At 34.6% G+C, this 22,780-nt stretch overlaps 1 protein-coding gene across 1 annotated transcript in view; it reads left to right on the top strand.

Annotated features, from left to right (window-relative positions):
* MYOM2 (myomesin 2) overlaps positions 1-22,780 on the top strand; it is a gene marked incomplete at both ends in the record, with an annotated part of 66,002 nt that overhangs the window by 26,525 nt on the left and 16,697 nt on the right. The window contains 14 exons of the mRNA XM_079550376.1: positions 2,195-2,378; positions 3,892-4,066; positions 5,784-5,905; positions 6,667-6,687; positions 7,343-7,534; positions 9,871-9,993; positions 13,916-14,094; positions 14,273-14,387; positions 14,966-15,122; positions 15,229-15,335; positions 17,100-17,144; positions 17,548-17,684; positions 22,133-22,277; positions 22,390-22,449. Coding sequence (XP_079406502.1) covers positions 2,195-2,378; positions 3,892-4,066; positions 5,784-5,905; positions 6,667-6,687; positions 7,343-7,534; positions 9,871-9,993; positions 13,916-14,094; positions 14,273-14,387; positions 14,966-15,122; positions 15,229-15,335; positions 17,100-17,144; positions 17,548-17,684; positions 22,133-22,277; positions 22,390-22,449 — 1,762 coding nt within the window. The remainder of the gene's footprint in view (positions 1-2,194; positions 2,379-3,891; positions 4,067-5,783; positions 5,906-6,666; positions 6,688-7,342; positions 7,535-9,870; positions 9,994-13,915; positions 14,095-14,272; positions 14,388-14,965; positions 15,123-15,228; positions 15,336-17,099; positions 17,145-17,547; positions 17,685-22,132; positions 22,278-22,389; positions 22,450-22,780) is intronic.

Genomic DNA, 22,780 nt, shown 5'->3' with positions numbered 1-22,780 from the left:
TATAACATGAAGATCACTCACAAGATTTACCAGAAAGTATGTTTACGATTTCTCCCTTTCTGCTTTTCACATTCAGGAAAACTAATGACAAATTCCATAGAAATAAATGTTTTGTTTTCCCTCTATGCAACAAAGTATCATGTTATTTCTTATTTGTACTTATGCCTGGATGTAAATATCTGCTCTTATGTATAAATATAATGCAATTTAAACTAAGAATTTTGAATTAGGTCTTTCTTCTGTATTGGTAAATCAACTGAAAGTATTTTTTGATCTCCAACTATGGTTTCCACGAAAAAAAACAACTGACCAAACAAACAAACAAACAAAAAAAAACCCAAAAACCAAAAAACCTGACACCAAAGCATGCTTTCAATCACAGTCTGACAGAAAGTATAGGATTTATCTTAAGTTTAGCTGCCTATAATTTGAGTAATTTACCTTCACTTTTCTGTAGCAGTGAAAGAGAAACCAAAACTTTGTTTGTATTAGATAATGACTTGGATGAGGTGAGACCCGAAAATACCTACTTGTTTCCAGAACATGCAGAACTCTTCAAGATGAAAAGCTGGGATGAAAGTTTCTACTGAGTGGACATTAAGATTTAATTGAATTTCAGTATAATTGTGAATTTGAAAATACAGATATCTGCATATTTTAAAGGCAACGCTTTATATAGCTTCAGAAACTGTACGGCAGTGGCAGAAAGGAACAAATGAGTCTTAATTAAATGCCAAACTTACTGAGAGAAACTGAGAATGAAAACTAAAAGGCTATTATTATTAAGAAAAAAAGAGAGTTCATTACACTAATTAATACTTGACTGTAAAATTCTTTGGCATACAGATAACTTGTGTAAGTGAATATCCCAATCAGTACGTAAGTGTATGTTTGGTTTTTGCTTTGCACAGTCATTTGATAATTTAGGAAAGCTTGATAATTTAGGAAAGCACATTTTCTAATTAATTTCAAATAAAGAAATCTCTGCCCTGAGTAATAAAAGGAGTTTTTAAAGGCCTCAGGAAACACAAATTGAAAGTGAATTCAGCATAGCAATGTTCCCTTAAAGCCTTTCTAACACATATATTGGATCAAAATGCAGGGTTAAATATGATATTGATTCTTGCCTCTATGAAACCGAAATGCAGCTATTTATGTTTTTCATTCCAAAAACTAAAATAAAATAAAGTTGAGATTTTCCATCTTATTAAAGAAGAAAATGTTACTTTTTTTTCTTTTTTGCTGTAGACAACAATAGATGAATTTAGTGTGTATAAAGGAAGATTTTGATACATGGGCTCCAGATGTTTACTTTTTTATTATTTACCTATAGTAAGCCTTGTAATGTACAGGATAGTTTCCAAGGACCCATGAAACATGATCTCTTCTGTGAGAAGTCTGCAGTCTATTAAATTTTGTTTTTGGACTCTTTGCTTGATAATTTATGAAAATTTAATTTTTATGCATGTTTCTGTGTTGGAAGGCAATTTATTTACGCTATTTACTGGGCACTTGCATTTTACTAAACATATTGAACTACAATATGATTAATCTTTGTTTTGGGTCAAGAAATTACCTGGGGAATCCAATGGCAGAACTTTCTGAGAGTGCTGGTTTGCTGGCTCTCTTCTATGTGTAGTTATAATACTAACTAGCTCAGCAACTATACCAAAAGCAGTATAACAGAGAGTATTCAAAAGTAATTATTTAATTTGATGAATGATTCTAGGGATGTGACCTTTCTAAACAGAGTACATAAATATATGGCAGACTGTAAAGTAACCTCACACCACAACATACTTTTCTGCTTAATCTGGGTTATACTGAACCTTTGGGTGTTCAAATAAATTTTACAGAGCATGAGACCTTCGGGACCAATCTTTTGGGACTAATCATAGCTCACAGTCATGGCCCTAAATGAAGGTTAGCTATATGTACAAGAGCCCATATATTGAAGTCTAGACAGATAGGGAGACAATGAAGTACTCAGACCTTTCTTGTAGAGTAATTGAATGCACAAGTTATGAGAATTTGCATATGCTAAAGTAGGGCATTTGAGAATAATCATCATCCATTAGTTCATGAACAAATTCATGGCAGGGTGCAATATAGCAATATGCTTGTTTTTGACAGTTCCCAGAAGTGATTTGCAGATTTTTATTTCTTTTTTTTTTTCTGTTTTCTTTTTTTCCAGTCTATGGTTGGCAGTGGAAGCTGGCAAAGAGTCAATGCACAGGTTGCTGTAAAATCTCCTCGCTATGCAGTGTTTGACCTTGCAGAAGGAAAACCGTATGTCTTCCGAGTCTTGTCAGCAAACAAGCATGGCATCAGTGATCCATCTGAAATCACAGAACCTATTCAACCACAGGATACTGTTGGTAAGGCATTAATTGTAAGGCATTAATATTAAATACCATTGATATTGTATTGTACAAAATATAATGAGACAACTACCACTGTAATTAAATTAGTCTGATTACAATAATAGTAATCAAATTAATTTGTGTTCAATATTGCAGAATTTAAAAAAGACCAAGTTGTTAAATTTTGAAAGCGTTCCGAAATCTTTGATACTGATGAGAACAATAGTTCCTAAAAAGTTAAGTGAATTTTAGTTAGTCATTCCTCATAGTGCTCTCGACATGTGACTTGTCGAAAGATAACATGGGTTATCACTAACTTGGATAATTACTTTGTCTAGCTCAGGAAATTACATACTACTTAATTTCCTACATTTTCAGCTTGATAAGGTAGCCTTTCCTTTCTTTCCTAGTATTCTAAGTTGCAAATTACATCTGGTGCAGAATTCCTGTGGCATGCAGATGATTAGATTTCAGTGATGGGGAAAGATGCATCTTCTTGGTCAATGGTAACATTCCACATGAAAATGAAGTTTGTGTTTTGGGGCCACATTCAATGACACAAGTGAAAATTTAGGGAGTGGTTATTCCTCTTGTTACTTAAATATCTGGTCTACTCTTGAGGTTTAGCAAAGCTTAAATGTGACAGCCTCATGTATTGACAGCTGTTACCTTCAAAGAACGTAACTTGTTAGTACACTTGCTAGAAGTTGAAAAAGTTATTACATCTGATATACCACATGCAATAAATATTGACAGATGTAGCCTTCTTAACATTTACCATAATTTTTAAAACCACTCTCTTTTTTCTCGATGTCTTACTATACAAAATGAAATAAAATCATCTTTTGCTTTTATGTATTCTTGATTTGATATTTCATTAATGAATAAAAAGTATTTAAACTATTCAACATTCCCTAAAGTAGGAAATAATAACGCTGTATTTATTTAACTTAGTACAGAAAATAGACTACCCCTTAGAAGTTAACACAAGAAGTTCTGAATAAATCATCATTACAGTTGAAAGCAGAAAGCAGATGATTTTATTTTAAAGAGAAACTGCAGGAGTACTTGCAGAGATGGAGTTAACCACCTGAGCTAAAATGTATCAGATACACATGATTTCATTCAGTTTCTGGAACAGCATTCCTAAGGGTAGCTGAGACAACTTCATGGGACTGCTAAACATTATGTACAGATTATGGGATGGCTTTTTCTCTTGAGTGAAAACTAGAGGGAAAAAGAAGTATGCGAGGCCATCGAAAATGACATAACTGAATTGAGTGGTAGAAGGGAATTGAATTTGAGACTTACGTCTAAATTTAAGTAGATTTATGTAGCCATCTATATAGGTGCTCTGGATTTCTCTCCTCTCATACTAAAATATAAATCATATAACAAAAATAACATAGCAGGAAAAACCATAGCCAAAGTAATTTAATATGGTATAAATGTACAGCATTGAGTCTACTTTCACTTATTTTTATTTTAATGTGTTTCATAATAATACATATTTTTCTCTTTTTCTTAGTTGTCCCATCAGCACCTGGTCGGGTAGTTGCCACAAGGAATACAAGAACATCAGTTGTAGTCCAATGGGACAAACCAAAACACGAAGAGAATTTGTATGGCTACTACATTGACTATTCTGTGCTGGGATCAAATCATTGGGAACCTGCTAACCACAAACCTATTAACTATAGCAGGTACTGACAATACTTCTGTATTTTGGGGAGATTTAAAAACTGTAGTTAGTTTTAATTCAGTTTAACTACTAAGCAATGGTGTTCTCATAGTTGTGAATGATGAGTGTGAGGAAAAATAGTCTGCAGATTCTGAGCTAAACTATGCTGGGCAGACTCTTCCTTCCCTTGTCCACCTTTCTATTCCATCTAAACGGGAGGCATTTTTATCTATTTGATTAATCATAAAATAAGGTTCTGCAGGCGTGATTCTGAATGTCTTGAGCATGAGAAAGCATAAGTCTTAAAGTCTCAGTTATGTTATAAAACGGACAGACCTGATGCACCTGAGAGAAAGTATGAGGAGAAGAAGGGACTCATAAACTTCACAGATTAGTTCTCTTAGGAGCTCAGAGTACATGGACATCAGGGCAAAAAGGGCAAGCTGTATCTGCTATAATGGGCATCCTGTGCCAAAGCCTCATCACTCTTTCAGAGAAGAAGCTTTCCTTAATTATCCAACCTGAACCTCCTCTGGTGCAACTTGAGGCTGTTCCTTTTCATCCTATCATTAGTTACTTGAAAGAAGAGATTAGCCCCTACTTCACCAGAACCTCTTTTGAGGTAGTTGTAGAGTGTGATAACGTCTTCACTTTTCTTCAGACTAAACAATCACAGTTCCCTAAAGCTGATCCTCCTAAGGCTTGTTCTCCAGTCCTTTCAATGGCTTCACTGCCCTTCTTTGGACACAGATCTCCGAGATCTCCAAGGTGGACGCTCTGCAACCCCTCCAGAAAAACCTGTGCCAGTGCTCTATCACCAGCGCAGCACAGAATGCATCATGGTGTTCAGCAGGAACCTCCTATGTTCCAGTTTGTGTTGATTGCCTTTTGTTCTGTCACTGGGCACCACTGAGAAGAGGCTGTCTTTGTCCACTCTGCACCTCACATTCAGAAATTTATAAATATTGATGAGATCCCCTGAGTCTTTTCTTCTCCAGCCTGAACAATCCCAAGTCTCTCAGCCTCTTCTCATAGGAGAGATGCTCTAATCCTCTGACAATCTTGATAACCCTACTCTGGGCCCTTTCCAGTAGGTCCACATGTTTCTTAAGTTTAAATGTGTAAGGCATATTTTCTTATGGGTTTATAACAAGCACATCATATTCTTTAGTATATTTTGTCAGTTACTAATTAATTTTGAGTGACTTTGTGTTCTGCTGAATCCTTTGATAAAGTAATTTGCTGAGAAAAAGTAGATGACTAACTGTTGGTCAAAAGGGTAGGGACAGAACAAAAGTAAGAAAATAGTGAATCCGTCCTGCGCTGAGATATTTGTGACTATTCTAATGCTACAGTAATTGCCCAGAACCTTATAACGTAACTGAAAGCTTCTTTGGATGGTTACTACGAAAATGAAGTGAAAACTATAGTGTCTTCCAAGAATAGATTAGAATTTGGCAAACCAATATTCACATGAAAGATACTACAGTTGGCATGATTCCATCCAGTAGATCAGCACTAGCAATTCAATATGAATCCTCTGGCTGTTTTTCCAGTGTTATATCCAAATACATTGTATTCAATCATAAAATTATATTTCAGTTTCCCTCCTGGAAGTATTTTCCTTTGTGAAGTATTCATGTTGAATTTATGATTGTCAAGATTTCATGTTACAGCAAAGAATGGTTTTATAGGATATATTGAAAAAATGTAATGCTATTTTTGTTTTTTAAACACAGATTTGTTGTTCATGGTTTGGAAACTGGTGAACAGTACATCTTCCGTGTGAAAGCTGTGAATGCTGTAGGATTCAGTGAAAACTCACAGGAGTCAGAGGCTATAAAAGTACAAGCAGCCCTTAGTAAGTACAAATTGGTGCAACTAAACTTCTTGTTGAATGTAACTCATTAAAGAAACAACCAGCTCATTTACTATAACAGTATATTTCGTAGCCATTGAACACATTTCCTCACTGAAGTTTATATTTTAGGATGTGGCTGCTGCACAAAGAAAAGATGATATTAAAAGCAAAAGTTATTCATACAGACTTAGAAATATTGGGTCAGATTCATTATAATGCCCAGGATTCCTGCAGTTCCTCATCTGTAAGAAATAGTAAATCTTGATGATGTTCGGCAGTAGCTTCTGGGTGACGTGGAGTGGTGTAAATTAGTTTAGAATGGAATCTGCTCAAATTAGAGAGCTTTGGAAAACTTTATTAGTATGTGGCTGGACTAAACAGAAAATTGCCTTGGGCTGTTCAAGGTCAGAAAGCAATCTGCCTCCTCTTGTACCCTGCAAGCAAAATTCCTGTGTGAGAACCCATGGTTCTACTTCCAGTAGGAATGACACATGGAGAGTACAGGGCTGAAAAAATGTTTAGAACATAAAGTATACAGATTTGGGCAATTTTCATTTCTTCACTGTTTCAGTTTCTCACTGAAATACTTAAAATGGATCAACTACTGCCCAGCCAAATGGCCTGCACTTCTTAGGGAAGACCAACAAATAACCTTGTCAAAAATACTCTAGAAGTTTTACAATTCAGAACAAATATTAAAGGATGCCTTCCTAACTTTGCATGAGATTTTACTGACAAATCTACTCTTGAATTTTTTTTAGGGCGAAGTCTGTCTCATATGGGTAGGTGGGGCACAAGCTCATTTATATTTGTCACTCATATGTCATAAATGCACTCACACCTTTTACTTTGTCACTGTATGTTTTGAAATGAGAGTTGCATGTAGTATGTCACCAAACACAGAGCAAACAGACATGATAAGAACATACAGGATGTGAATGGCTTTAATCCATTTTAGTTGTCTTAAAAGAAATTTAGCTTAACTGTTCGTAAGGGACTTACATAGTTCACTACAAAAGTAATGTCTCATTTATTTCCATGGAAAATTCAGTGAATACAAAGAGCACAACAACAATATTTGATAGATCAAATTCTCAGCTACAAAACACTGATTTTCAGCACGTTCACCACCATTAGCTATGCGTTTTCACGAGTGTTGAAGAAGAGCCTGAATGTCACGCTTGTAAAAATTTGGACCAGCAGAGGTGACGCGCTGTTGCTGTCACCACTGCTGAAATGCACCACCCAATGCTGCACTGTGCTCACATCCACTGTTGTGTCTCCAGAAACGTTCAGCAAGTGTCGATGAATGTCAACCTTCATCTATTTCTTCTTACCACCTCCAGAGAGGCCAGGACAATAGGCAGTTGTTCCATACAGGAGCTTCCATAATTATGTTTGGAGATGAAATTAATTTTGATTTTTTTTTTTTTATAGCTTGCCCATCATATCCTCATGGCATCACACTTCTGAACTGCGATGGTCATTCAATGACCCTTGGCTGGAAAGCACCAAAGTATAGTGGAGGCTCCCCAGTCCTTGGTTATTATATGGATAAACGGGAAGCTAACCATAAAAATTGGCATGAAGTCAATTCTTCCCTTATTAGCCAGACAATTTATACGGTTGGTACTTTTTAATCCTTAACTTTCTGGACTTGGTTTGTACTAATTCTTTGCTCTTGGCAGAGTTCTACTTTTATGTAGATAAATTATTTAAATTTACTTACTACAATGCTAGCAGGCCATTCCACTGTGTATTTTGGGATGTAGAAAGCGTGAAAGGTGGAGTAGAGACACAGTAAATCAGCATCATCGTTACTATGAAATGGAAAGACTGATATGGCCATTTAGATGAGGAAATTTTGAAGAAAAATTTGCAAAGTGAATTCCAGAATGAGTTATAGAACACTTCATAAAATGAATACGGTTTTCACTAATGAGTAGCATGTTTATCACCACTGTAGTAACAGCCAGAGAAAGGATAGCAGTATTTAGTAGGACAGATAATCATGCTGTCTGTAGAACTGGGAACTTGAAATGGAGATGGGCTGAAAACAAATCTAATGAGCTCCTGTTCTTTCTCTCAACTTTTGCCTGCACCTGGAAATAGGAGTATATAATAAACCTACCATTATATCTAATACCTTCCTTTCCAGTGTACCAGATCAGTAATATTAGTTTTGAGATAAATTGTATCTGGTAGCTCCTATAATTTATTCAGTTGGTTAACAGAAGAAATTCCTAGTTAACTTGAATGAGGAAAGATTAGGAAGATAGGATATAGCAAGTAATTAATCAATATGATGCTTATTAAACAATCAGATTTTTTTTCTTAAAGAAATTCTTGAAATTATCTCTGCAAGCCGGCAAATTGTCTGCCAAGGAATAAATGAGTCTTTAGGAAAAATTTGACACTAAAGTAAAAAATACTGCTGGTGAATTTGGAAAGAATTTTTCATGCATAGAAGGCAGTCAGCAATGCTCAAGTACACATATGTTTGTGATTGAGTTTGTAACTGGCGTCTCTGACACAGCAGACAGAGAATGGGTAGTGAGAAATAAAACAGGGTAGATAGGATAGACTAGAAATGGCAGAGCTAAACAATGCTTTTCTGATATTTTCAATTTTTAACTCATTTGTAAACATATGAGTTATTAAGGGAAAACATTCAGAGCTTAATCTGATATTTAAGTCTCCATCTTGCTAGTAGCTGGATTTGTACCTGAAGGTGTATCTTCATACATTATTTTTGTGGACTGGAATCTGAAATACTTAAGGGAAATAAAAGCAAGACAGCTTTTAGTAGTCCAGAGTATTTTATGACACTGCAATCAGACAAAACCCTCAGATACACAGTGTAGCACCAGGAAACCACTGAAGTGTAACTGCCTCCGATTAAATAATTCTATGGGAGCCCACAAATATTCTTTCCTTAACAACCTGGGATTTCAAAGTCATATTTACTGGCTGAATTATTGTTGTAAATTACAGTATATTGCTCTTTATTGTCAAACAATCCTGTCTAAACTGTATCAGTGCACAGCTTTACTTAGCTTAATCTGTTTGCTTTGATCTTGCATCTAATGCTCAGATTATCATCCCATCGTATATTTGTTCCCCTAAAGAATATCACACTAAAATCTTTTTTTTTTTTTTTTTAAATCTCATGTTTTCCCAGAGAATGCAGCATAGTTTGTTTAATCATGAAAATTCAAAACTGTTCAGTATCTGTACCAGAATTACTGGTAAAGGAAGGAGGTACTCAGGGTGTCAAGATTGCCTTACAGATTGCATACACTGATCTCAAAATCTGAGATAATGATGTGAAGACACACTCACTGAATGTCTGGTTTCACTTACCAGGCAGAGAGGTAGCATGGATTCTGCTTATCCCATTTCCAGTGCTTACTTCCTCACTATTTAACGATAAGTAATGTTGAGAAAAACACATATGAGAGCAAGAAGAAAAATTGCCAAGAGACAGTCTTTCCCAAAGTTATAACCACATACTACAGGTATTAGTTTCTCATTGTTTCCCTCTCTTCTCTGGTCAATCAAATATGACCTCTCTAGACCAAAGAAACGTTTGAGCTCTTAAGCGAATGATATATAAATATTACAAGAAACTATCTTCCAAATGCTTCTCCCTAAGTATCTGTTGGTGGCCATTCATTACTTGGGTTCTCTGGACCTTTTTGCTCTAACCTTTTGCAGCCTCTCATGTCAAAATGTTGATACTTCTAGGGTGATGTGTTTGAAAGCATGGAAGTACAGCCTATATATATAATACCATAGCATGTTTGGGTTAAGAGTAAAATCCCTAGGTTAGAGCCTGCCAGTACTCTAGGCACAGCAGTTAATCCTGATAATGAATTAACCAATGGTAGAATGCTTATTTTTAACTATTTCACGTTTAAACACAATAAGTCATAGCTTTTGATTTGTTTTCTCCATAAAGGTAGAGAATTTGACAGAAGATGCTTTCTATGAGTTCAAAATTGCTGCTGCAAATGTGGTTGGAATAGGTCATCCTTCAGATCCCAGTGAGCACTTTAAGTGTAAAGCCTGGACTATGCCAGAACCTGGTAAGTCTATTAGTTTCTTATGGATTAAGTTTACAATAAGCTCCTTATACAACCCACGTAATGCTCTAGTAAAACTATTTGATGTCTTTTCTTTCATTTGTGCCAAACTACCAAAATCTTCTATTAAAAACTGTCTCTGGATTTCCACTGATGACAGCAGATGCTCTAAGAAGTGAATGATCTTTACTTAGCTTGCTAAATATCACTTTCATTTACTGTCTGTGTTAGAACAAAAAAAAATCTCAGCCGTTATTGTATGTTTTTATTACCATCATCTTTTTAGCTCTGGGCTATGAGCTCTATCTCACTCTCTCCTTTAGGGCAACGTACAGTCATCCTAGCACAATAATTGGAATCTATTATAACTATTTCTGGAGTTTCAGACTCTCAGACTGGGATACTGATCATAAATAAGAATCAGCAGGGACCTGTTTCTTGGCCTAAAGGAAAGTAGCACAGCATTCCTCGCAACTTATAGCTAAACTCTCACAGTCTCAATTACTGTGCCCCCCTTCTTTATTTATGTGATTATGCAGATTGTACCCAGGTGTTACCTGACAGATTGTTATTAACCAGGTGTTAGAACAAATTTGCTAACAACCGCACAGTAGGAAACTGGTTTTTAGGTTGTCTATAGTTCACCAGTGTAGACATAGCTAAAGACTTTTAATTATGATGCTAACTCCTTAAAGATGTTAAAGAAGCACTGTGAATTTAGGGCAGGCAGTAGAAGGAAGTTAACTTTTAGCTACCCTGTGAGCACGTATATTTGTGCTTGAATGTCAGATACCAAGGGAATTGTTTTCTGTCAGTAATGCTTCAGTTCTGTAAATAACCTATGAAAGGATTTTTGAAGGCCAGTGTGCTCTTTTTATAACACTCCTTCACACTGAGCATCAATTTTTCTGAAGCTGCTCCTGATGTCTGTTACTGATTTGCCTAAACAAAGGGTGTCACAGCACAGCCCCTAATGAAAACACAGGTACCTACCACTTTTTTGTTTCTATCTTATTTTCCCCTAAATGCTGTGAAATACTTCTATGTTGTTAAATTGAATTCTATTTACGACACTGAGTTTTGTAATACTGTTAAGGATCCACTTGAGTACCTGTTTAAGTAATCAAGATCTGCCTGACACCTACACACATCTGTTTTATTCTTAAGTGGTCATGCAGTCTGTTTGTTGGTAAATCCAAACACTGAAATTATTTTTATAAAACTGTTGAAAACTTCAGTGGTATCAAAAAGACATAATTTGCTTAAGAAGGCTGGAATTTTTCATTTTTGCTTTCTATGTAAAATGTAGCTCTTGCCTAGAACAAGAAAGACTTCAATGAGATAATAAATACCTGTGTTGTTGGCAGAGGCTTGTTTAATACATCCGTAAAGACTTCCACCCATGAAGGATGCCCAGGCTATCCCAAACTTTGCTATGCTTAAAATCCAGAAGTTTTTCTAATATTCCTGAATCTTTCTTGTAATTTAATCCTTACACCTTGTCCTGTCTACAGAGGATGTGAAGAAGACATTGCTCCTTTCCTCTCCTCAACGAATTTTCTTTGTTTTTAAAAACTTTTTCAGACTTCCAGCTTTCTTCTTAGCAAGAAAAATGAGTCTCTGTAGCATTTCCACATGGATCATTTATCTGCTACCTCTAAATAGATGTATTTTTTCTCTCTTTTGAACTTTTCCTAAGTGGCTCATGTCTATCTTGAATGGCAGCACGCAAACTGTAAATATTATTTCAAATAAAGATTTGTCAGTACTAAGCAGAGAAGTGGTAGTTCCACACATCCTGCAATTATTTGCCCCCTTACAAATCCCTTCCTATTTGCCATTTAAAAAATTGTTATGTTATTATACTAAGTTTAGGGCTTACTTCTTTTTAATGTCAAGATTCTTTTCTGCCAAACCACTGCCAGAGAATTCTTCAGCACAGTTTCTATCTAAATTCTTCTCTGATTTCATAAACGTTGACTTCTGGGTTCCATGACATGGCAAAGCTGTCAATTACAAAATGTTTAATCTCCTAAGACTCCCAATGTGTTAATTTCATTTTCTTACCATTTTGTAATACTTAGTATAAATGCATCGGGGACAGTTATTTTCCTTAAAGAAGGTATCTGTGATTTATACACTGTACGTCAGCTGATTACATTGCTCTAATTATGAATACAGCCGAATGGAGTATTGCATTCTACTTGCTTAAGCAATAGCATAAAAAACTGTGTACCCCCCAAATCTTCAAACTTGTTAAAACATTTCTCAAGTCTTTCCTAAGATAAATTTTTAAGCAATAGCTTAGCAATAGCAAAGATAAAAACTTGAGGACTGTGGGAGACTGATCCTTTTCCCTGACTGACTGAAGACATCGATGACTAATGTGATGTGACTGCAGTGTACTCCCAGTGTCACCAAAATATTCTCCCACGTTTGATATAGAATTGCAAGACTTCTAGTGTGAGTGATGTATTCCAGAGCCCAGAGCCCATTATTATTTCATTGTTCTGCAGAACTCCAGTCCTATATCTGTGAGCCTCTGTGAGTTAGCAATGATAGCTAATGAATTATTTTACATGACTTTAAAAAAAAAAAGAAGCATCTGTGATCTCAGACTCCTCAGAATAGAACATGCTTCATTACACATTTTCTTCTATTGTCTAGACTTCAAATAGGTGCATCTGCCAGTGGAAATTTAATTATCTTTGGATATGTAGATATTTAGGTTGGAATCTTAATCAAGCCCTAAGAGAAGGCTTTATCTTCCTTGAAAATTGTAAATTTTCCTTGAGAAATCTAGTATTTAACTTCTTAAGATTTGCAACATATACTCAAATGTTACTTTTCTGAAATGTACTTATCTACTACCGAGAAAAAGTCTTTCTGTTATGCGCTGAATCTCAGCCCTGAGAAATTTCTCACAGGTTGCCATCATGTAAGCTGGAATGGCAATCAGATTAATTTTTAAGGTTTTCCTGCTTTTTGTTGTTTTACATGATGAGACGTAGTTGGAAAAAATATTTCTGATATAGGCCAGACTAACAGCACTGGAAAATCCATCTCAGGTTTCCTTAATTTAAATTTAAAACACAAGAAGCAAACTTCCAGATACATTATTTGTCTGAAAGGCAGTGTTCTGCTATAGATGTTGTCACTTTGCTAGTAAATGGATATGATTATGCCTTGATAGTCTATAGATAGAAATAAATACCAAGAGTGTAGTAAAAAATAAATACTATAAATCAAACTGAATGGTTCTGGAACAGTTAAGTGAAGGTAAATAGCAATGAGAATATTCCTTGACAGCTGCAAGGGTAAGAACTCTCATTTATTCCTAGAATAAATTAGAATGTTTTTGGTGGAAATAGTATTCTTAGCAGATATCCTATGTAAAAATTATTCTTGGCTACCATTATCCACTTCAGAATGAAAAATGCTCTTCTGCCAAAGAACGTGAAGCCTGATCTAAAGTCCATTGGTAACAGTTGGTTTTGAACCAGGCTGGAGAATGTACACCAAGAAAAAATAAATATCTTGATGTTAAGTTGTGAACCTGAATCTAAGCTCACTGAATCAACTTTGTTTTGGGGCTGGAGAATTAAATATTACATAAAAAAACCTCTGCCTCTTGTTGGAAAATTTTGAACTGCGTGGATTGTCCAGGTGAATAACTTTCTCTTATAATGGAGATATTGGCATCCAGATAAGAATGCCTTCTTTGGAATATTCATGTCACTCACCACATAAAGCAGATCTGTTTACTTGAATATCATGAATAACAAGTTTATTACATAGGAGGAGATATCTGGAAAGCAATACAGTCAAAACAAAATTAAAATTATATATTTCCATGTCTTCAGCCACAGTTTTTAAAACTTTATTACAATGAAGTGAACTTCCATACATATTTGAAATGTTTTAGGTCCTGCATATGATCTCACAGTTTGTGAAGTTAGAAATACATCACTGGTTCTTCTATGGAAAGCTCCTGTCTATGAAGGCAAAAGCCCCATTACGGGGTACTTAGTGGACTATAAGGAAGTAGATGCAGAGGACTGGATCACTGCTAATGAAAAACCCACTTCACACCACTATTTTAAGGTAACATATAAATATTACGGTTTGTGTTAATTCAAAACTGAATTTTAAGAACATCTGATTGAGCGCAGCAAAGATACAGATTTGAACTTAGTCTTCTGCTAACATCACATATAGCTAAATGAAAGAGCTTAGACTGTTTTTTTTTTTTTGATTGACTTTGCTCTTCATTTTTTTCAAGGTTACCGATTTACATCAGGGTCATACCTATGTTTTCAAAGTTCGTGCAGTGAATGATGCTGGGGTTGGCAAGTCGTCTGAGATATCTGAACCAGTGTTTGTTGAAGCAAGCCCTGGTAATGAACTGTTTTACCTCCTCTGCTTCTGAAATATCTGAAATTAGATTTAATCAATCTGACCAGATATCGTAGTACAAATAAGTATATCAAGAGTTTAAAAGCTCTTAGCCTTAAAACTGAAAGAAAAACTCGTTATGAATTCAGAGGTACTGCCAAGCATTGTTGCTTTACTTACTGCAGGAAATATTTTGATAATTGATTATTTTAATTTTTTTTCTCATAATCAGAAGTGCTTCTGCAGTAAGTGAAAAGTATAACATGACACATTTACTTAAACTTCAGGACTGATGATAAAATTAATTTACTTCAATTGCTCCTATCTTCTCATATTCAGTTTCATTTTATCTCCTTGTTTCTCAATAAGCATGTATTATTTTTAGTATTCCTTATTTGTTTAAAGAAAGAAAGTGTCTAGAATGTGATGTTGAATCAAAATATGACACAAACATTTCAATATATACGAGTAAACCAATATTTATTAGTGGAGATGGTTAGAATCTGCATAGGTTTTTATCATTTCTGTATAGCAATGCTAAAGAGAAATGCAGCTTTGACATTTGATTCTCATTTTGCAGGAACAAAAGAAATCTTTTCAGGTGTGGATGAGGAAGGTAATATTTACCTCGGTTTTGAATGCAAAGAAGCTACAGATGCATCTCATTTTCTGTGGGGAAAATCATATGAGGAGATTGAGGATTCTGATAAATTTAAGATTCAGACAGAAGGAGATCAGTAAGTCATGCAATCTGTATCAAAGCCGTAGGAGTTTATACTGTTAATAAATACCAATAGCATGGTAAAACCCACTAATTATATCCTTCATTATTGATTATTTTAGTTCCAAGCTATTCTTCAAGAATCCTGATAAATCGGACTTGGGAACTTACTGTATTTCAGTTAGTGACACGGATGGTGTTTCATCCAGCTTCATTTTGGATGAGGAAGGTAAGGTTCTTACCATCTCAGGTCTGTCTTCATTTTGTGACCCCAACTACAATAAAAAACTTCAAAGAAAAAGAAATGAACAAACCTCCCAGTCTTTCCTGTGCATAAAGGGCAAACAAAGAAAAACATCACAGTAGGTTTTGTGTTGTTAATTATTTTTCTTATTATCACAATAATGAAGTTTTGTATATATAATTTAATACCAGTGAGGTGCATAGAATTAGAGAGAAGAATCTGAGAAAAAAATGTTCCTTTCACAAAATGTAAATTTATTGGGTTCAATTGTCCTTTGGCATATACTTATATCAATTTTGTTTTACTTTGTTGTAGCCATTTTATTTCATCAGAATTGCAGTGAATTTGCTTCAGTCTGACTTTGGTATACCATGCAGGGTTATGGAGGTGAAAAGCAGAAAGAGAACTTGGGTATTCTTTTCCAAAAATATTTTTGGAGCTTTTCCAATCCACAGTCTGCAATTGTTGAGTTCTTAATTTAAGCATGATTTTCCCTCCAGCTACCTTCTTTTTAAGACATTTAAGGAGAACCAATGAGACCGAGTGAGAGTTGAGTTGTAGGCAGGATTTCTGTCATAGTGCAATCAGCTTCATTCCTTCCATTCACCTTCCATTCAAAGTAGATGTCAAGAAATTGGTTTTTTTACCAAAAACAAACAAACAACAAAAAAAATTATCCAGGACACGGACCATGTATATAGATTCTTAGTCAATTATCAATATCCTCTTCTTCTAGTGAAGATAAATTTTCAGTATTTTAAAATTTCTGTTGAATACTATTGGAAAAGGCAGGCCAGCATTTGATAATGGTAATTTCCTTTTGGTTTAGTTTTAAAGCATATCTCTGAAAATGCTTTATAGGTCTTGTTACCCTAAGTCCTATCTTCTAATGTTTTTCTATACAAGACAAAGTGATTCCCAACATACATTTAGCTTTTGTCTTCGTTCAAAATTATACCTGTATTTGTACTGGATCCCTGCACAAATGTCTGTTTTTATCTCAGCACCAAAAACCATTATTTCACTGCCCACTTCGATAATACTGGAATTGACAATGATGTTCATATTCCAAATTTTTATTCGCAATGAATATGAAAAATAGGGTTAGTCTGAAAGCCTAATAACATGATTTATAGACATACAGCCCTTATGAGAATGTAGTGCATTAGACAGAATTTTCTTTACCTCTTTCAGACTAAGCTGCACTTGTTTCCTGCCATAGTAAGCAAGATTTTCAGGTACTTTGTCAGAAAGGATGTCAGTAGATAAAAAAGCCTTATGTACTGTTTGAGCTGTTGTCTCCCATCCTTAGTTTAAATCCCATAGGAATAGATAAAATAGAAATTTAAAATAGAGGGTATGCAAGAAATCATAGAATTATAGAATGACTTGGATTGGAAGGGACGTTAAAGATTATTCAGTTCCAACCCTTCTGCTGTGGACATGATTGACACCCACTTGACCAGCTGCTCAGGATCCTTTCCAACCTGGCCTCGAACACCTCCAGTGACGGGGCATAGGAAATAGGAAAAATGAACTCATAAAAAATGAACTCACAATAAATCCATGCATTACAATTTTAAATTTATTAAAGCTTATATTTAGGGTATAATTTTCTAAAGAAAATTGGGTATTTCACATATAAAACTTTAGGAGATTATTTGCTGATGCTCATATGTAACTTCTTTGGCAATTGTATTCTGGCCATGTTTTTCAGAATAAATTAAAATATGCTTTTCTGAATTTCAGAGTTTGAACGTTTGATGACAATAAGCAATGAAATAAAGAATCCAAGTAAGTTGAAGACCTGAATCTATTTTTTTGCTTCTACAATAAATATAATGAAATACTAGTGAATGAAATTCTCAAAAGGATCTTCCTGATACAATGGCAGCTTCACTGATCAACTTGATATTAGAGTATAAGTTGTTTCTAGCCTATTCCTTAAATACTGTACAAACTGTAAATTGTAAACTCAGCTTTCTCTCTTTTTTTGAAAAAGTAATTTAAAAATGAGCCAAAGACTAAATTAGATGTCTTTTCACTGCATAAAATTAATTCTATATTCAGTGTTCCATAAATAATGGGAAGATATTAACGCTTTACTATACTAGTCCCTTTTCTTAAAAGAATTCACACATTGTTGACTTTTGATTTCTTTTTTTTTTCTTTTTTCTTTTTTTTTTCTTCCCTGCAGCAATACCTCTCAAATCAGAATTAGCTTATGAGGTCCTTGAAAAAGGAGAAGTCCGTTTCTGGATTCAAGCTGAAAGCTTATCACCAAATTCTACCTATAGATTTGTTATTAATGATAAAGAAGTTGAAAATGGAGATGTAAGTGCACACTGAGTACTACTATATATTTGTGAATCTGCTTAATGTAACTTTAGACATTAATAATGCATTTATATTAATAGTTTAAAGCCAATTTATTAATATGAATGTGATAATATTTGAAGAAAAAAAAAAAAAGAGAGAAAAACGTAACCCTCAGAAGTCCATGCTCATTTTTCAGAGCCAGATGAGCAACAGGAAAAGAAAAGGAGAACATAGGCCCTTAATTAAACACATCTGATTAAAAGCAGTGCACAAATATTTTAGGAAAATTGCTGAAGACATAGAAAGCTGCTTCAAAGTACAGTTTTTGACTGCAAACCATCAAGAAATACTGCTGCCTGAGACCCCCTGAAGCCAACGCTGGCAGTTTTATATATAATGTGAGAGGCACTTGACCATGCAAGAATAGTCATAGACATAAAAGCTTTAGACAGTATCACTTTCATTTTCTTTAATTACTGTTATTATTTTTAATTTTGGCCTAGACGTTGAATTGTTACTGACTGGCTACATGGAGATGAAAGAGCAAACCACAAGCTTGTTAGCTCTAGGAAGTCCTTTCATGCTAAGGGACACTAAAAAGATTGGGCTGTGAAGAAAGCAAGGTCATGTCCTTGTGGGCCTGTAATATGGTTCATTTACTGGCCATAATGTTCAGCACTGGAAATATCTTTTCCTGTAAGAAATACATGTACAGTACAGCTAGCTGAAAAATCCAGTTTATTCTTGAGGTTACAAATCCTGTTTTTGGCCAGAGGAACTTATCAGCATTTTTACACCACTGAAAAACAAGAAGCATTTCCTTTAATGATAGACTTGCATTCTAAGCAGAATGCTCCTCTGTATTTCTTACTTCAAGAAATAATAAACTCTAGCACTGAAAACCTGAATTTAGTGATGAGAATGCATTGAAATGGCAATATTATGTTTTGGCAGTCTCAGTGGATCAGAATAAGCTATTTTTAGATCACATATGTTTTGAAAGCATTGACATCAGAAGGAGAGTCTAGAAGTGGAGCTGCTTTATTTCACCTTTTTAATTAGTAACCCATCGGTGACATTTACTTTTGGAGATTGATGATATTTTTGTGGAAAGTCACATAAAAGCCCCGTATTTATGGTGCCCATAAAATCATTGAACTTCATCTTGCTGCATAATGGCAATAGTTAGAAGCCTAATTACACTTTAAAACCTGCCTGGAGACTGGGCTATAGTCACTGAACATGTTCAATAGACCGTTGTGCTAGTGAATTGTAGTCTGATTCTTGACACTGAATAAAATGATATTTTTTTTCCTTTAGGTCCTACCCAGAGAACAGTTTCTGTAAGATTTTGAAATAATGTGAAAATGGAACAAACTAGGTCTCGATTAATCAATCAACTGTCTTTAAATCTTTTAAAAACTTTTTCTTTACCCAAAGTGTGAAAATATTTTGGGGGGATGTGATAAAGGATCAGATTAAAATATTCACCTTGCTTTTTTTTTTGTTCTGCTTCTGGAAAACCTCAATTTAACATTCTCCCTGGAAACTCATTAAATGAATGCGAGTGTTGTCCTTGACTTCTGTGGGCAAGAGAGTATAAGAGAGAGTTTGAATTTGCATTTCTTGAGAGGTTGCTGCTGTTATTAGCTCTCTTTTTTCAGCTCTCTCTACTGGCCGATATAGTCCAGTCTTATATATCAGTACTTAAATAAGTAATTTTTCTACTTACTTTTCTTATTAAGTCTTATCTTTTCATATGATATCTTTTAATATATATTTGAAAATGCATGCCCAATTATAAAAGCCTTTACCCTTGTTATTTTAGGCAAATGGCATACCTCGGTCTCTTCCCTCTAATCATTAGTTATTCAAATTGATCTGTTGGCTACTGCTTTGTTTAATTCTGATATTTTTTTCTTCGTTCTTCAGTTACCTAACAAAGATTTAAACTAGATTAGTCTAACTGTATTTCCATCAATGATAATACATTTTTAAAGAATGTTTCCTGGCACCATCCTGTTAAATATTCTATCATGCAAACAGTCCTAGCTCTAATTTTTGGTTATGCTACATTATAATTGTTTGGGAACAATTCGCTTTGCACAGAGTCCTAGATAAGAGAAATAAATCTCTGACGTTTACACATTCCCTTCCTTTCTAAATGATTACCATCTCTTCCTAACGCTTTTCATATTTTCAGGAGCCCATAATTACCTTATGAACTCTGCTCAATTCCTTTCATTTCCAAATCTCAGTATTCCTTATTGAGAATTTTTTAGAAGAGAGCAGGCATCAGCACTCTTCAGTACAAACCTGGACTGAGGTCATCTAGTCCTACTTTCTTAATCTATTTTAAGATTATTTTGTTATTTCATGATCACATGTGTTCTTTTCCTGATTTTTCAGTTTTAAGAATAAGGGGAGTGAAAAGACATGAATGGATTTATGCCATATTTTTAGTGGCTGTATATTTTTTCTATTATATTGAAAAATGGCTTTCTATTTTATTTCCTTTACAGAATTTACAGAGTTTATCTTGTTTTCATTTCAGTCCTCTATGTACTTTTGACTCACCCTTTTTCAGGTGTTCTGTAATACCTTACCGTTTATAATATACTATTTATTAGATTTTCTTTTTTTTTTTTTAAGTTACAAATTTGACAGCATTTTACAAGTTGAAATTGATATGTTGATATAATTGAAATTGATATAATTTTTTTTTGTACGACTGGTATGTTTGAATAAATAATAATAATAAATAATAATAAATAGGTAATAAATGGTAGCCATCTTGCTATGCCTAAGCTATATATAGGTATCTTAAGTAGCTGCAAATGTGGCAGATTCTCTCAGCCTTACCTCTGTTCTTCAGATGACTGCTTTGACAGGTTGTCCCCAGTTGGTAATTTAGTGTACCAAGCAAGCAATAAGTGAGTGGGCATACTTTGCAACATCGCATTAAGTCCTGCATCTGTTCAGGAGGTGGCCAGGAGGCATTCCTTAAAGCTGAAGACATGTCTGTGGAGTCATTCTTTCTTATTCTAGATCAGTATTTGAGGTTTCTTCCACTTAAGGAATTGATCCCAGATAGGATAACAAGTGGTATTTCGATTAGATTTCGTTTTCTTCCTTCTTCCTTCCCATTTATTAAACTTTGCCTGCTTCTGGCCTTTAACTATTTCTGGTTTTGGATTCCAAGAAGAAGGTTAATCAAAATATTCATAAGGTCTCTTGTCTCTTATAGCAGCTACAGAGCATATAGTAATTTATTGCACAGAACTCCTCTGAGTCTGTGATACTCTTCTATCCCCTCATGAATCGAAGAGTTAGTGTGTAGTATCCTTGACCACATTTGTCACCCCAAAATATTCACCAAATAAATTCTGTGAATTATTGTTGTTTTCCTTTTGGAATTTTGTAATTGAGATTCAAGCAGTATCACTGTTAGTAGTATGCACAGTCCTCGTATTTATTACTCACTGAGTGAAAGAGGATCTTACTTAGGAAATCATGTTTATATCTAAAATAGTACCTGTAAATTAAATACATGTTTTTCGATTATTGTCAAGTTTTGCTTGTAGTTTTCTGTTTTCTTCAAGATTCCTGCTAAGAAATCTTTCTAGAATGTTATCTTTCTAGAATGTTTAATAGAAAGCACCCATTAAAAATACATTAACAGTGAAATCATTTTAATCATTTAAAATTTAAATTGTTATTTGGTATTTTCAGTGTTCTCCAATGACTACAGTGGGTAGCTAGATGTTTGACAGAAATCTAATTTTCCTTTGCTGAACTTTGCTGATCATTTTAGTTCCTGGCAGTTCAGTTACATCTGAACAAGGAAGACACAAGTTACAAGTTCTCAGTCATGGTCTTAGTCTTTGGGCTTCTCTGGAAAGAATTCATAGCATAAGATGAGCGAATTATTATACTCTCCCTAAATGTGTATTTTTAAGTAAGAAAAGATCCAGTATAAAGCTGCCATATATACCTCAGAAAGTGCTTAGTGGTTATAATGGCTTGAATTTGTTCTGAAGATTCATTTACAGGGTACATGAAGTTCTGCATCTGTACCTATAAATAAAATATTCCAGCTGTGGAATTTGCTAGGAATATTGCTTCAAACTAGGAAAACCCTTTGTTGAACTGGAAGCTGTAATGTAGCTAGCTGTGGAGGCATATCTCTAAACATGTATAGTGCAATAAAGTATTATTTTTAAATGTAAAACATCCATATTATTATGATTTGAGGGTTCCAAATGCAGCAGCACACAGAGGTTTCCACCATCACTGGGACCTTGTTCAACAACAGTGAACAATCATGATCCTGTTATCATAGTACACGATTAAAAGGAAATGAAAATAATGAAGTGTGAAAGTGGAGTTACAAAACACGTCTTATTTGGTAGGGAATCATAAGTACTTAATAATACAGTAAAGTTATTACTTGTTTATTTCAGAGGCACAAGATAAGTTGTGACCATTCAAATGGCATTATAGAAATGGTGATGGACAAATTCACGATTGACAATGAAGGTACCTACACAGTACAGATTCAAGATGGAAAGGCCAAAAATCAGTCTTCATTAGTTCTCATTGGAGATGGTAAGTTCAGTGAAAAATTAAAACTTTGACTCACGTGAAGAAATAAACTTCAATTGTTCCTTGAGTACCTTTATGACTAACTGATTATTCATTCACCTCTTCTAAAATTCAGCATTTAAGATGGTATTGGCTGAGTCTGAGCTCCAGAGAAAGGAATTCCTCAGGAAGCAAGGTAAGAGACTAGATCGGTGACTTTAGGCCCATTTTGCACCTAATGATGCATTCCTGGTGAATAACAGGTGCTTTTAACTTTCATACAACTTCATTAGAAGATGAGTATGCTGCACAGTTGGAGAGGATATTGAACTCTTGCTGGATATAGATCTTATTTTCCAACATTGTCATTTAAAACTTGCAAATTGTGACATTATTTTCATTAAGTAGTGGAAATCTGTATAAGAGGTTACATTTGCTGAATATTCATAAGAAGAGTGTTTATTGTAGGCTCTGAAAAAGCAAAACACTTCAGCATGTTTTGATATAAGCACACAAGTTGTCACTTC

This window comes from Tetrao urogallus (assembly GCF_951394365.1).
Source record: "Tetrao urogallus genome assembly, chromosome: 2".
NCBI classification, from domain to species: Eukaryota; Metazoa; Chordata; class Aves; order Galliformes; family Phasianidae; genus Tetrao; species Tetrao urogallus.
Note: the sequence above shows the minus strand (reverse complement) of the source record. Positions and strands in the feature narration are given on the sequence as shown.